The sequence below is a fragment of the Vanellus vanellus genome (genome assembly GCF_965231255.1).
Source record: "Vanellus vanellus genome assembly, chromosome: 11".
NCBI classification, from domain to species: domain Eukaryota; kingdom Metazoa; phylum Chordata; class Aves; order Charadriiformes; family Charadriidae; genus Vanellus; species Vanellus vanellus.
This window is the reverse complement of record NC_138916.1, coordinates 2666185-2680275: the sequence shown is the minus strand read 5'-3', so window position 1 is coordinate 2680275 and position 14091 is coordinate 2666185. Positions and strand designations below refer to the sequence as shown.

Below are 14091 nucleotides of genomic sequence, written 5' to 3'. Positions count from 1 at the left end.
AGAGGTGTTTACAGGATTACCTGCTACACGAAGGATTTGGAAAGCATGGTCTAAGCTTGTCTAGGTAGCAGGGAGGCAGGATGAGAATGTAAGACCTCATTCCTTGAAGCAACAGGAGCAGTAGTGGTTGACTGGAGGTGCGATGAGGCGTTCACTTTGCAGAGCAAATGCAGTTTGAAAGCCTGTAGCTAGGCAGAGGGGAAGGAGAGGGGCAGATGCACCCTGATCTGCGTGCCCCCATTGCTTCCCGCTGGTAGGTGGGCAGTGCAGCAGCATGAAGGGCACAGCCCCCCAGGGAGCTGTCAGCTACATCGATCGCTTGGCAAAGAGCATGTTGATGTATCCTTCTAACCTCTGTTGTTAATGGGAAATTGATATTGGCGTCCTGCCTGTGCCATGCATGGCCGGGGAAGAAGTTTCCCAGGTGTTTTGCACTTGCAGAGCTCTTTAAAGACTGGAAGGGATTAGTTTCTATGAATTGACTAAGGCTGGGATTCTACAAAGATTTGTGTCCCTGCTTAACTCAGCTTTCTGAGTAACTTCAGGCTCTAAGGAACTCCTCAACCTGCAGAATATCACACTCTCCACAGGCTCAGGGTCTGAAGATTGAGACTCAGAAAAAATAGGCTGATCACTGATTAATGATCATTTTGTAACTGATTAAATCTTCCTTTTTTTCTTGTTCTTGACCAAGCTATAAAATTCTTTGTAGTATTTGTGTGTTGAAATGATTTGTTCATTTCTCCAGCGAGTAATTCTTTGTCTGACAAGCATCTGTGAATCGTCCCAGTTTGTGATGTGTCAGTTAGTTACGTAAGTCGCATCATTCTGCTCCTGACTGGCTTTGAAACTGGCTTTCAGTGACCACTGAAGCTTAAAATTAGATTTTCACAAGTATTTGCACTTGTAAAACACAACCGCTCAAATGTCCATTGAAAGTAAATACAATGCAGGTTGTGAATATTGTCAAATCAAAATTCACTGGTGCGTTCGAAAAATATTGGGGGGCAATTATATTCCATTGTTCGTTATGCTGTAACAAATACCATAAATGTCTTGTCATAAGGTTGCTTATTATCCATAGCAAGGTCACTGGTCATACACAAGGTCACTGAAGGCATATTTAAAGCCAGAGGAAGTTATTTTTTTTCATTTTAATCAGACTTTTTCACCACGTAGTTTGAAACGCATCCATTTTGAATGCCAGTCCTGTATGTTTTGATACAAGGATCCCAGTTAACCCAGGATTAAAAGCACCTTGCATTTCCTCCAGGCATTGCAGATGCTGAAAAAACAAAGAAAAGCTTAGACAACACAATACCCATCTCTAAATATAATTACATAATACTATTATGGTACAAGAGTGTCTGTTAAAAATATTATAGTGGTAGGAGTTTTAAAAGCTTTGTCATATAAACAAGCCACGACAATAGCTGTTCCCAAACTTTTTGACTGAGCGCCCTATTTGTCAGCTGGTGGTCACACTTCTGCAATTGAAATCCTGTTGGGTTCGCAACCCTGCTTGTCTAGGTCATGACTAATACTCTGGGATCCGCTGCCTCCGAGGAAGGGCTGGCCTGTGGCAGGCTAGGTGAACTGTGAATGAGAAGATCTGGGACCTGTGCCAAGCTCTGCCACAGATTCCCTCTTTGTCCTTGTCATGCCTTTGCTCTGTGCCTCAGTTCATCTCTTCTACAGGGAAAATAATACTAACAAAGGTGGAGCTCAGTCTCTGAATGCTTCTTAGTTGCCTGCTCCCTCGTGGCAGGTGCCGTGCAAGATCATAAGAATAAATAAAACAGACTGAAATGTGTATAAATAAAACAATATGTACTCAGCATAAATTTTACACTGGATCCACATTGTAGTCCCAAATTTGTTTACTGTATGTAGGTGAGTGACCCCCAAAGAGCTGCACATGTGAGATGAGCAAGCAGATTTGGTCATAAGGAGAGAGAGTGAGATATATATGCTGCCTATTTGAGGCTGCTGATACAGGCACAGGTGATGTAAAGATACAAGTTCCCGTCGCCCAGGTGTACAGTGACAGAGCGTGTGTGCTTTGGGGAAAGCTTTATTTCCAAATCACATTGAACTCTGCCCAGTCCTTTAGGGAGGTCGAATCTTATTATCCAAGTACTGAGCAGGTGAGGGTATCAGTGGCTGACGAGATAACATAGGTTCTCGTGTGTTGTGTCCTTTCTGATCACCTGAATAACCCACAAACATAAATGTTTATGAGGAATCAAAGTTCAAATGCCACAGTGTGTATTCTTCTGACTTGAAATCCTCTCCCATCATTTCCAACAGTACAATGTGGAGATCTGCATCTGACTTTTATAGTCAGCAGAGAGAAAAAGGCATTTAGAGTATGATTCATCTTCTCCTAAGGTGGCTATTAAAATGGCTTAGGTGAATCCCACCCTGGAAATGCTATCTAGCAATGGAGGGTAGGAACTTGGACTTAAGCAGGAATTAAATATTTGAATTTCTTTTTATTTGGAAGTGAAGGCCCAGACTAAGAGTATTTTCTGTTTAGCCTAAGGAAAGATATCAGCAGCTCACCAGCCCTGAATGAATGCAAATGACTTCAGCTTAATTAAGGTGAACTGGCAACCCTGTTCACCTGAATATGGAAGTGCCACTTCTCATGCAACTCTGGAAGGAAAATAAAGCCTAAGACACTCCAACAGAAGGAACAGGGGGAGGTGGTGATGAAATCTCAGGAGACCTGTCATTGACTTTGTGCATGACCTTGGTCACCTCGGTTTATCCCAACCCATGTCTACTTTGCAGGGTGCAAGTTGTCTGGGAAGTTTGATCTTCTGGGCAGGAGTCACTGGTGCCACAGATGGATAGTTAGCTAGCTGGGAGACGTTAAGCAGAAATGAGAGAGTTGGAGGAGTGGTAGGATATGAAATATATGCCTCATCTCCACGGGTCCCCCAAGTTCACAGATTTCTTTTATGTTTAGAGTCATGTCCACGGCTCTTTGCTATCTCTATAAAAATAAAACATCTGTTCAGATAACATTTTACCATTCCAACACCTTTTAAAATCATTTTCAACACCCTCTTTAATTAAATGAAGTAGGACTGGCTTACCACCCATAGCTCTAGACTCAGGGGACTTTCCCTGCCTTGAAGGCAGTCCAGTAGCTATCTGCGACCAGACCACACTGCAAAGCACACAACTGACAGAAAAACAGTGCCAGAATGTCCAGAGTCTTCCAGAATCTGTCCCTGTCACAGCTGTCAGCTCCAGTAGGGCACTGAGAATTGAGTGCAGGAGCTTTGGCTCCAGACACAAGCACTTCTGCCACTTGAGGAGAAGGCAGCTCTTTGGCTTCAGTCTCCAGTGTTAAGTAACAGCCAGGACACCGTGCTTCAGGCAGCACAGGGCATCACAAGCACTCCAGAATTATACAATTCTTAGACCCGTTCATGGATATTCACAAACAGTTTGCTCTGGATAGCTCTATATATTCCTTTTTTTTTTTTCTGCAAAGCTCTGTGTGATAGGCATAACTGTAAAGACCAGGGGGCAAGTGCTTCATTTATTTTAAGTTTTGGTTACCTGTCATGAGATTCATCAGATAACATTATTCACAGTGTATCGTTTGACTTACAGCAGTTTGGCCCAGTTAAAGGTTGTGTTCTGTCTGTTAAACGAGATGCCACATATTTTGGAAGATCTCTATTGGTTTTATAGGAGAGGAGTAATCAGTGGTAGGCCTGAGCTGTATGGGGAGGGAAAGACAGGGAATTGTCCATTTTAAATTTTTGAACTCGTCATTTAAATTTTTTTTGGAAGGTAATAAGAAAACAGATTCAGCTAACCTCCCCAGTACAATGGGCTCTACACTGCTAAAATTTATTTCCCTTTCAATACGGTATTTGGCTTTCCTGCAATAAAACCACTGTGCACAGGTGTAACTCCACACAGGCTAGCAGAGGACAGAGCAGGGGAGAAGGAGATATTGTTGTATTTTAAATGTACCACCAGAGTTCAAAGGGTACAGCCATGGCAAGAGAGAAATGAAACTGCAGTATGCAGGTGGGCACAGCCTTGTGTGCATCGTGGCATAAGGGCACACATATGGCAACTACTGCAGAGCAGTTCATCCAGACCTGCGCATCCTATTTGTAATGTTTTTACACAGCCAGGCTCTCAGGAAAGTTAATCTGAATTAGTTTCTAGAGCAGATTTGTTAAGTGCATTGAACTCCTCTGTGGATGCTCTTCGAGCTCATCCAGTCGGGTTTGCTTTGCTTCCAAGAGCTACTTCGATTCTGAGCAGACGGTTAATGTAGTTCAGTGTGAGTTAACTTACATTTGAGAGAAAGTCAGGCTTGAACAGGAAAAGAGCACATATATTGGGAGTTAAGAATTATTTTGAAATCTCTGTATACATGAACTCTAAGACAGGGCAAGAGCTGGTGCAGCAAGAGACCTTCCAACCAATATATCCCAGTGCAGAAGAGTTCCCCTGGGGCACAGAAGTAAGCTGTGATGAACTGCCAATTATTGAGTATGTCCAGGGCTTCTTTGCCTGCAATTGCCAGTTGGGGACGATGGCAGCAAGCGGCATTACTACAGGAGACCAGCTCAGGACACAAGTAAGCCATAGGCAAGGGAGGGCAAAGACCACCTTCAACGTTGCAATGCGCTGGGAGCACTGTGCTGCAACCAGTGATCCAAGCAGGATGTTTAGTGCCTAGTCATGAATAATAAGAAGCGAAGACCTGAAAGAAGTAACCATGTGGCAGGGGGCAGCCACTTTGACAGCAGGCCAGGGCATAAGCCAGCCTAATAAAGTGAGATTATTTCAAATATATGCAAATTCAGAAGGCAATTTAGTGACCTGAATTATTAAACTGCATCCAGTGGGCTTAGACAGAACTGAATAGAGAAATGAACAGAAAGTCACAGCTAATTTCCCCTGTGTATGTGCAGAATTTTAACAACGTAAGGCTAATTTTGATTATTTGATAGAAGAATTATTGTTGAGCGCTGGCTCCTTTTATGGAATTGCATGAGCCTTTCTCCCTGCCTTTTTGTGCGCTATCTACAGTTGAGGAAAATCTGACTTCGCAATTCTTTATTAAGGGAGCAACGTCTATTTGCTTAGTTTCCATAATTTTACATACCCTACTCCAAAGCCCATGTAACTTTGCTATGAACTTTTAGGCTCTAAATAGCTTCCTTTTTTACCCCTGTATTTAGCCTATTTGTTGCAGTGAGGAAAATAGGGAATTTTTAGAACCCAGACCACTCCATTTATGATATTTATATTTGTCTGACTATGGGAAAAAATAATATTGTGTTAGGCGCTGTACAAAGAGAACAAAAGAGTCAGTTGGGCCGTGGAGACCTTTTAGCCTTAAGTCCTGACTGTGCTCCTGCAGCTCCATTAGTTGAAGTGTCCCTTGGTCCTGCTCTTGGGCACATCCAGCCCAAGTGGCTTCTCGGGAGCCACGCAGTCTTCCCTTCACCAGGTTATCACACACCACTTACCCTGCAGAAACCCAAGGCAGCTTCTCTCTCCTCTGTAGAAAGGTAAGACGCCTTCAGCTACCTCAAACTAAGCGAGGGGGAGGAGTTGGTGCATGAGGTGGTTGTGGATGGCTCCTACGCCAGCTGCGTGGCATCTCGGTGAATTTGTATAGTGCTTTTGGGTTTAGGAGAAATGCTTGAGTGGATTGTTTATCTTAGTACCTTAGACTTTGCTCACCACTTTAATTTATGTGGGATAAACAGCACAGAAGGAGAAACTCTGTAACGTAAGCCTCCTGTGCTTCAGTGATTAGATTGAAGGGGAAACAGGAGTCCCTTTTCCTCTCTCCTAATGAAGCTCCTCACTGGTTTAGCAAGAACACAGGAGTCTATTGCGGTTCACCGAGTGTAGCTGTGAGCTGCAGAACATCATTTCAATTAGGGTTACAGAGAGCCAAACTAATCAGCCTTTTCAGTCCTTTTGATTGCTGTCTTTTTTGCTCTCCTTTTGAGGCAGGTGCTGTGGCAATAAATCCAGGGCAGGAAAAATGAATTTGAAACTGAAGCAATTTCATAAATAAGATGAGGGGGAGAAATAATCTCAGAGCCACCGGCCCAAGCAAACTTGCTCCTACTACCTCGTTCCACTGTTGGCTTATTTTTCATGCAGAACCTTAGTCAGACCTGCCAGGAAAATGTCTTTGTCCCACCAGGACTCTGCTGTGTGCCTCTTCTCATCTGGTGCTGGCTGGAAGGAGGATTTTCTCCAGAAGCAACAAATAAGACTTACGTTGGTGTGTGGAAACATCATGTAAATGATGCAATTAATTAGATGGTGGAACCAATTCATTTTTCAGTTTGCCAAACAATTACAATTTTGAAAAATGATTTTGAAAAATTCCTCTCCCCTTCAATAACTGAAAGAACATTTTCAGTAATTTTTTAAATGTTCTGAGGCAGAAATTTGAGACTTTCTTGGCAAAGCAGAAAAGAAAAACTTGATCCAATGCAACAGTTGAGACATTCAAGTTGGGCTTAGGAAGACAGTAAAGTGGAATGCGATTTCAAAGGAAAACTGAAACGTTCTGTTTTAAAAACTAAAAAAATAATAATTCCAAGCTTTTTGCTGGGACTATTTCATCAATTTGACACAAATTTAAGGACCTTTGATCAAGCCATTTTCCAGTATATAGTATGTATGTTTGGAAAATGTTAGCATATTCTCTATGCTCTGCCAAGGAAACCAGAGTCCGCTGTGCAGCTCTTTCTGTGTCGTCAAGAACTCCGGTTATGAAAACATCAGTCCCCTCAATTCATCCGCGCAGCTCTGATTAACATCGCTATGGGTTCTCATTTGAATTGAGGGCAGCACTGGAAATTGCAGGCTATTCAAGCACAGACAAACAAATCAGATGCCAAAGACAGGTGACATGGAATTAAAAGAGTGAGATGAGGTGTAATGATGGAAACACAGCGCAGCCGCTGGTATTGAGCTTTTTGGAAAGCTGCACTAGCAACATCTGCTGTTTCTCCTTTTCTACCCTCGCCATTCCTCCTCAGTTGGGTTTTGCTACAGTCTGTTATCAAGAAAGCAAATGTGGTAAGGCAGCTTTTTTGCCTGTCTGCTTTGAACTCAGCATGCTGTCTCCCATCCACATCCTGACCTTGCAGTTGCGTGAGATAGCTACAGCTTCCCCATGCTGGGATTTGTACCTTCAACTCCAGAAAGAGCATGATTACAAACCTGCAGCCTGAATCCTTCTTTAACTCAAGTGTGCCTGCCAGATCCTCTCTTACCTGTCAATTTTATTTAGACAGGTTGTTCCTTCTCTCCAGACTTGGAGCAGTTGGTATTTCTGTTTCTGTTTAAGAAGCTCTTTGTGATCTAATTTGTTTGCGAGCGCGTGCGTGATTCTAGTAGATACCAGGTGGAAATTACTGTCTGTGTGCGTGCAGTGTGCCCCTCTGTGCCATTCACTCCCTTTCACTGTATGTTCACTGCAAAAATGCTCTTAAGTTTAAAGGTGACGGTCACGCTCCCTCCAGTGTGCCTGGCTACATGGACGGGAGGTAGAACCAGGATCTGTCTGTTCAGGCGATAGCCGGTGCTGCCTATTCCAGTCCGGTATACAATGAAACAGACATTATATACGTATCCTACACAAGAACTTCCAGTGCAGACAAGCTCTCCAGCGCCTGTAATGCCATTAGCGGCTCAGAAAGCTGTTTACCTTCAGGACTGCATCCTTCCAGCGCTGGTGTCTTTCTCCAAGGTGAGAAAAGAAAGGCCAGTCCGTATGCCTCACTGTTTTTTTTGGAGGCAGTGATTAGCAGTAGGTAAAACACAAAAGCATTAAGCATCCCAGAGCACTACCCAAACAGACACATCCCAAACACACCAGCTGCAGATCCAGAATCTAAACTCTGTCCACATTTTAGTGGTCTGGTTTTATGGTGCAGTTCAGCCCACGGTACCTGCAAGCTGTACCCGCTCTGGACAATTGCATAGCACTATGGCAGAGCACTCAGTTGCTAGAGTCACACCTCATCTTTATAAAGAGATAAACGCTTAATTTAAAATGTACAGTGAAGGCAAAACGCTTAGCGTGTTCTTCCAATGCTAAATTGCAATTACAGTTAGATTGCTCCTTCTTTTTTTTTCTGGGCTTGTCTGAAATCACCATATCTCATGGGTCCTTCTGGAACCAAAGGGAATGGTTTTTAGCAGCTTCCTTCGTCTGTAAAGTTCCCTATGAATCAGTATCATCAGCTCTTCTCTGAGAAAAGCTGAATACGTTGTACTTATTCACTGATGTTTTTCAAGCCTGATTCTGTGGATATTTTCTGTACCTTTTCATGCTTGGCAGCTAGACACTAGAACTAAAACATCATACTGTATGCCTTCCTGGTGTTTTATGTGTTTGTGACTAGTATCTCTCTTACACTTTGTAACTTCCTTCTTAGTTGTGCAACAATTATTTCACCCTTTTCTGGTGGTAGATTTGGAACTTAACTCGTTATATTCAAGACTCCACCATTTCAGAGTTCCTTTTTAGGACACCAGGATACCAGCTACGCTCTTCAGAGTGTCATTCAAGTTCTTTTCTGCCAGATGGTTGATTTTACATTTGACTAGAGTAACAGGCATGTCCTTAAGCTCTTGACTCTTTTATCTATTACAGATATAAAAGATACACCATACAGTTAAAAAAACCCCAACAATCTGGATGTCATCTATGCACAGAGGTGTACCCACATCTGTACACAAAGAGCTGAGATCTGACTGGCATAGGATTGAAAGCAAATTCCTCTGGAATCTAACTGGGAACTACTCCCCAACACGGCAGTCCACTTTTAACCATTCCTTCTTGGAAACGATCAGCTGACCAGTTTAAACTAGAATGCCGTGTGGGACAAATTAAATATCATATTGTGGTCTTAGTGGATAATATCAACAGATGACTTATCTTGAGTGTTGTGATTTCATGAAAGCGTGGAGACGAGTTTAATGGACAAGCCCTTGTTTGCACAAAACTTAATTGACATGAGCTGTGCCGCCAGCCTTTAATTTTTAAAGCATGACGTAATTTGGGTGTTAAAATTCAGAAAAAGAGGCCCTTTCGCCTCCAGGCCTCCATTCCATACCTGCCTCTATCTCATGCTCTGTAAATCCACAGCAACTGGCAAGACGCTGTCTGTTTGTCCTGGTCTAGAACTAGAAGTGATCAGACAGAAACCAGCAGAAATGACATTTGAATCAGAGCAGAGGTTTGCTAATGGGTGCAGGGCCTGAGGATACATTTGGTTCAGGAGGAGGGTTAATAAAGCTTTTGATCTGATCCAAACTGGCTGGTGCCTCATCTAGAGGTGACCCTTCTACACTCGCCCCCTGAGCTTCAGCTACAAAACGAGCTGTGTACAGACACGCAACCAGAGGACCAGGTAGGCATATGCACGCACACAGACACACGCACACGCAGAACTTACTAGGCTGAACCCTTCAAATCCAAACAAAAGTGAAAAGGAAGCCCATAGGCAGGTGCTGTTATCAATTCAAACTGGCATATGTTGTTAGGATAGAGGACTCTTGAAAAGGCAAGAACAGGGATCTAATTCACACCAATTTTGTAAGAAAATCATTCAAATCAGCATATCCCAGCTCCTTATAAATCAATGCTGGCACAGGTACCGATTTGCGTGCTGTTATGAGAACAGAGATATGAAAGCCGTTATGCAGAGAACCTGCCCACATCAGAAACCTTCTCTTTTGAGAAGGCGTTTGTGCTCTGGTGAAAGGGCATCACTGGCAGCATCTCATCCTCCTGCGTTGAATGGTTGTGTCCTTCAGTCCAGGAGAGTGCAGCCTTTTGGTGCCAGGTGCACTCCCAGGCCAGACAAACTCATTACGCCACATTTTCCAGCCCATTGAAAAGGCAAAGCGCTGAGCTAATATTTTGCTGCAGGCGAGGAAGTCCAGCTGGAACGTGACGTTTGCTAGCCTGTGGTTTCCTTATAGTTGGGGCTAGAAGGGCACGGCCAAGTAAGATGGTAGCTGCAGCATGTCTGAGGGCTCTTACTTGGGCCAGCTGAGCCTTTCCAGCATGCGAAGTCCGTCTGTCCCTTATTCATAGAGAAATTGCCTTCCCTCTAGAAACACATATTTGACTTTGGAGTGAACAAGTAGCATAAGACAGATGAGGAAAAGGTGTTGCTGGAGAGTAGCTGAAGACTCAGGAGACTTCACTGGACTTATATTTTTGAGGGTTTCCTTTGTAAACAAAGAAAAATTACAGCCTTTGGTTTTATCCTCCTTTTCTACTGGAAGTACAGATTATGAGATGCAAAATGAGAGTCTTCCAGATTCATAAGCTTTGATACCAGTTTGCCACGCTTACCAAAAGTGGCTTTACTGTCTAACTAAGAACGTGTGTCTTGTTGGGCACATTTTTATGGGATCTTGAGGTTTCTTGATCATACCACAAAAGCAGAAGATGTGATGTTTGTCATCTTGTTGCTGGAGCAGAGAGACTGTACACAGATCCCATAATGACAGTAGAGGGGAGACAGCGCCAGCAATGTGAGGAAGGTCTGGCAGAAAGCTTTGAGGAGGCCTCCCATTTTTTGACATATCAGAATGACTCTTTCTCTCTTCCCTTTCTCTACAGGCAAGAAAAATTCCATTCTGCTGCACAAAGTCCAGCATGACCTCAATTCGGGTGTTTTCAACTACCAAGAGAATGAGATCATCCAGCAGATTGTGCAGCACGACAGAGAGATGGCCCACTGTGCTCACAATGTCCAGGCTGCCGCCGCCGCTGCTGCCGCTGCTGCATCCACACCCACCCCTGTCATCTGGACTCCACTGATCCAGGCACCCCTGCAAGCTGCAGCAGCCACCACTTCTGTCGCTATAGCTCTGACCCACCACCCACGCCTCCCAACAGCCATCTTCCGTCCTCCGGTGTCTGTCTTGGGTTCCCTGGGACAGCAATCCAACCAGACTCCAAGACAGCTGAAAAGGCTTCAGTCTCTAATCCCGTCAACTGGGCCTTCTGCCCTTGGCTCTCCCTCCAGTACTCCATCCCAGCTGCATACACCAGGAGCAGAAACCCCTTCGTCCTCTTCCTTCCACATCCAGCAGCTCGCAGGATTCTCAGCTGCCGCCGGCTTAGGCCAGTTCCAGGTGGGATCCCCTCCAGGTGGCTCAAGCCAGCCGGGTTTGAGCGGCGCATCCTCGGTGGGACTGAGCCAGTTCCAACAGGCACCTTCTGGATCACCCTTAGGTACAGCTCAGCCTGTGCAGCAGCAGCAGCAGCAGCAGCAGCCAGCCCTTTCCAGCAGTGGATTTGGGCACTTCCAGCAAGCCACAACTAGCTCCCCATCAACATCACTCACCCAGCTCTCATCAAACTCACCCCCCAGTCTTCTCAACCAGTTCCAGCCCACCACAAGACCACTGCAGGGGGGACAGTTACAGCAGCTCTCGGGCAGTGGAACTTTGGGGGGAATGAATCACTTCCAAGCCCCTCTTTCTTCCAACTCTCCATCCTCCAGCCTAAGCCAGCTGGCACAGGCCTCTGGTGGGCTGTCCTCAGGCCTGTGCCAAACACATCCAAGTGCATTAGGATCTTTAACTGGAACGATAGCCCAGCTCCATCAAGAACGGCCACCTTTTGCCTCCATGTCTCCACTACAACAGTCTGGTGTCGCCTCTCCCTGTTATACCCCTTCTGGCCTTAGTCCTCCTAGTCAGAGCCCAGCGGCAACAAGAACTTTTCAATGTGGCCCTTCTGGGGCCTCAGGCTCTCACGGATCTCTGCTCCTGCCTCAGACCGCCAGCCCACCTCCGCAGATCCTGCAGTCCAAGAGCACGCCGCCTGTGCCACCGGGACGTCTGAACCAGGACATCAAGTTGATTTCTGCTTCCCAGCCATCTTTGCCCCAAGAGCTGGCTCAGACACTGAGCCAAAGTTCTCCTCATTCCTCTAGAGAGTCTGTTTCCAGCTTCTCTCCTTTTCCTGGTGGAGGGACTGGACTTCTCGGGAAGCCTTGCAGCTCAATTCCTGGGCGTGTGACTTTACCACGTCAGATGTCCTCAGGTTCTTTACCACATCCGCTGGTGTTTGGGGCCAGCGCTGCAGGCGCCGCTTCTCTGACTGCTGGTGGGCGGAAAGAATCCATAGCGCTCACAGGGGATCTGGAACCTGTCAGATCCAAACTGCCCTCCAATTTGTGAGGACTCCTTCTGAGAGCTGGTTATGTCAGCTGTGCAATTCAGTTCCTGATTAGACTTTCATGAATCATTTTTTCCTTTTCTTCCCCCCCCCCCCTTTTTTTTTCTCCATTTCTTTTGTTTAGGTTTAATTGTGATTAGAAACAAACAAAAAAACACACACACACAAAAAAAAAAAAAACAACAAAAAAAGAAGATAACCAGGTATTCTTAGAGCTATAGATTTTTGGTCACTTGATTTTATAGAATATTTTAATACATGGAACAAAAGGATATGAGCAAATTTAATCCAACGAGGTAACGCACAGACAAGGTGTGTTCCTGAGCTGGAACATGTGAATGATCAGCCATAGAAGCCACCAAAAAAGGTTTTCCTGTTGAGACAAAGATCCGCGGTTGACATGGGCCATAAAAAGGAACATCAGGTCAGGCCTGTAGCTGGTGTTTTTAGAACAGCTCTGGTTGGCCTCAGCTTTGCATCGCTTTGCACCGGCTGTGAGCCTGGCCCGAAGCACCTAGTTATGGGGGAACTTGGATGGCTCACTGTGCACATCAGAAAGTTTCACTTCCTCCCAGGTTCTCTCCTGTGATCAGCAGGTTGCAGAGGAAGCAAGATTAGGGGTGAGTTTCATTAATGCAGTCCCCTCTAGGGGTTTCAGAAGGGCTGAGTTTTTGTTCAGACTCCATCTGAAGAAGAGAAAGGCGACCAGGAGATGGATGGGCCTGACTTCAGATGCTTGTTTCTTTCTTATTCCACTGATGCTGTAGTGGGAACGAGAAGCAATCCCTTGTAAGTCACAAGGAGGGCAGTGAATATCCCCTCTGCGTTTTTGTAGGTGTCGTGGATGTGCGTTATGGGAGAAGTCCTGTCCCTCTGCCAGCATGCCAGGCAGCTGGCCTCAGCCAGCAGAAGAGCCCAAGCTTCAACCTCTCCATGGTGAGGAAAGTGTGTGTGCTGCCTTCCAAGTTGGGGCATGCAAAGCAAGGGGAGGGATGCAGAAAGAGGCAGCACTTTAACCTTCCCTCTCTCATTTTAATGTCTCAGTGTCCATGGGCTGACTGCTTTGAAGAGAACTGGATAGAAAAAGATTGGCAAGTGGGGTGCAGTCACCCCAGCCCTCTTCCTCCTTAGCCCAGGGAAGTTTGAGCTTTGAGGCACCGAGGGTAATACCGGTGCCAAGCCAAGAATCCTCCAGATTTGCAACTATGTTTAGCCCATGAAACCAGATTAGACCAGAAATTTGGCCAGCCATGGCCCATGCTTCTCCTCTGATGGGGGAATTGAAATCGTTTGCTTGATTTCACCAGCAATAACAGCCTGCACCCGATGGGCTTTGGTCTCGCCCTGCAGTCGCAGCATCACCGGACACATCTGGGGCCTGGCAGGCACCCTGAGCTGGACTTTTTGGGCTCCCCTGATTTAAGGCAGTCAGAGCGGGATGAAGACAGTAAGGGGCTATTGGGTGCACAAAGCTAAGCCTTTACCTCTAGTAAAAGTGTCTCCTTTTCTTTTACTTCGATCCTTTCTTTCTCTTTTGTTTTTTTTTTTTTTTTCTTAGGCCAAGAGGTGTCTCCGGCCACCTCACTGTAAAGAGTCAGGTGCTCAACTTTTCTAACACTCATTAGAAACCCATGTCCAGCCTCCCTCTATTTCCAGCTACCGTGGGGTCCCTCCAGCCCTCAGAGGGAAAGCAGGACTTCATGCAGCAGTGCCAAAAAATTTACTATTATCACAGTAACGATACAGGTTCATATAACTCCTTCTCTTACCTCCTCCCACCCCCAACTCTCTCCCAAAACACTGGCTGACAGTTGTTTTTTTTTTTTTTTATATATACCGAATTGTTTGCAAAACTCTTTACA

The 14091-nt window shown here is 45.2% G+C and overlaps 1 protein-coding gene across 1 annotated transcript in view; it reads left to right on the top strand.

The window, feature by feature from the left end:
- The window catches only part of HCN4 (hyperpolarization activated cyclic nucleotide gated potassium channel 4), a gene marked incomplete at both ends in the record, with an annotated part of 105126 nt that extends 92895 nt beyond the window's left edge, over positions 1-12231 (top strand). Inside the window, one exon of the mRNA XM_082488723.1 lies at positions 10661-12231. Coding sequence (XP_082344849.1) covers positions 10661-12231 — 1571 coding nt within the window. The remainder of the gene's footprint in view (positions 1-10660) is intronic.
- Positions 12232-14091: the final 1860 nt, after the last annotated feature.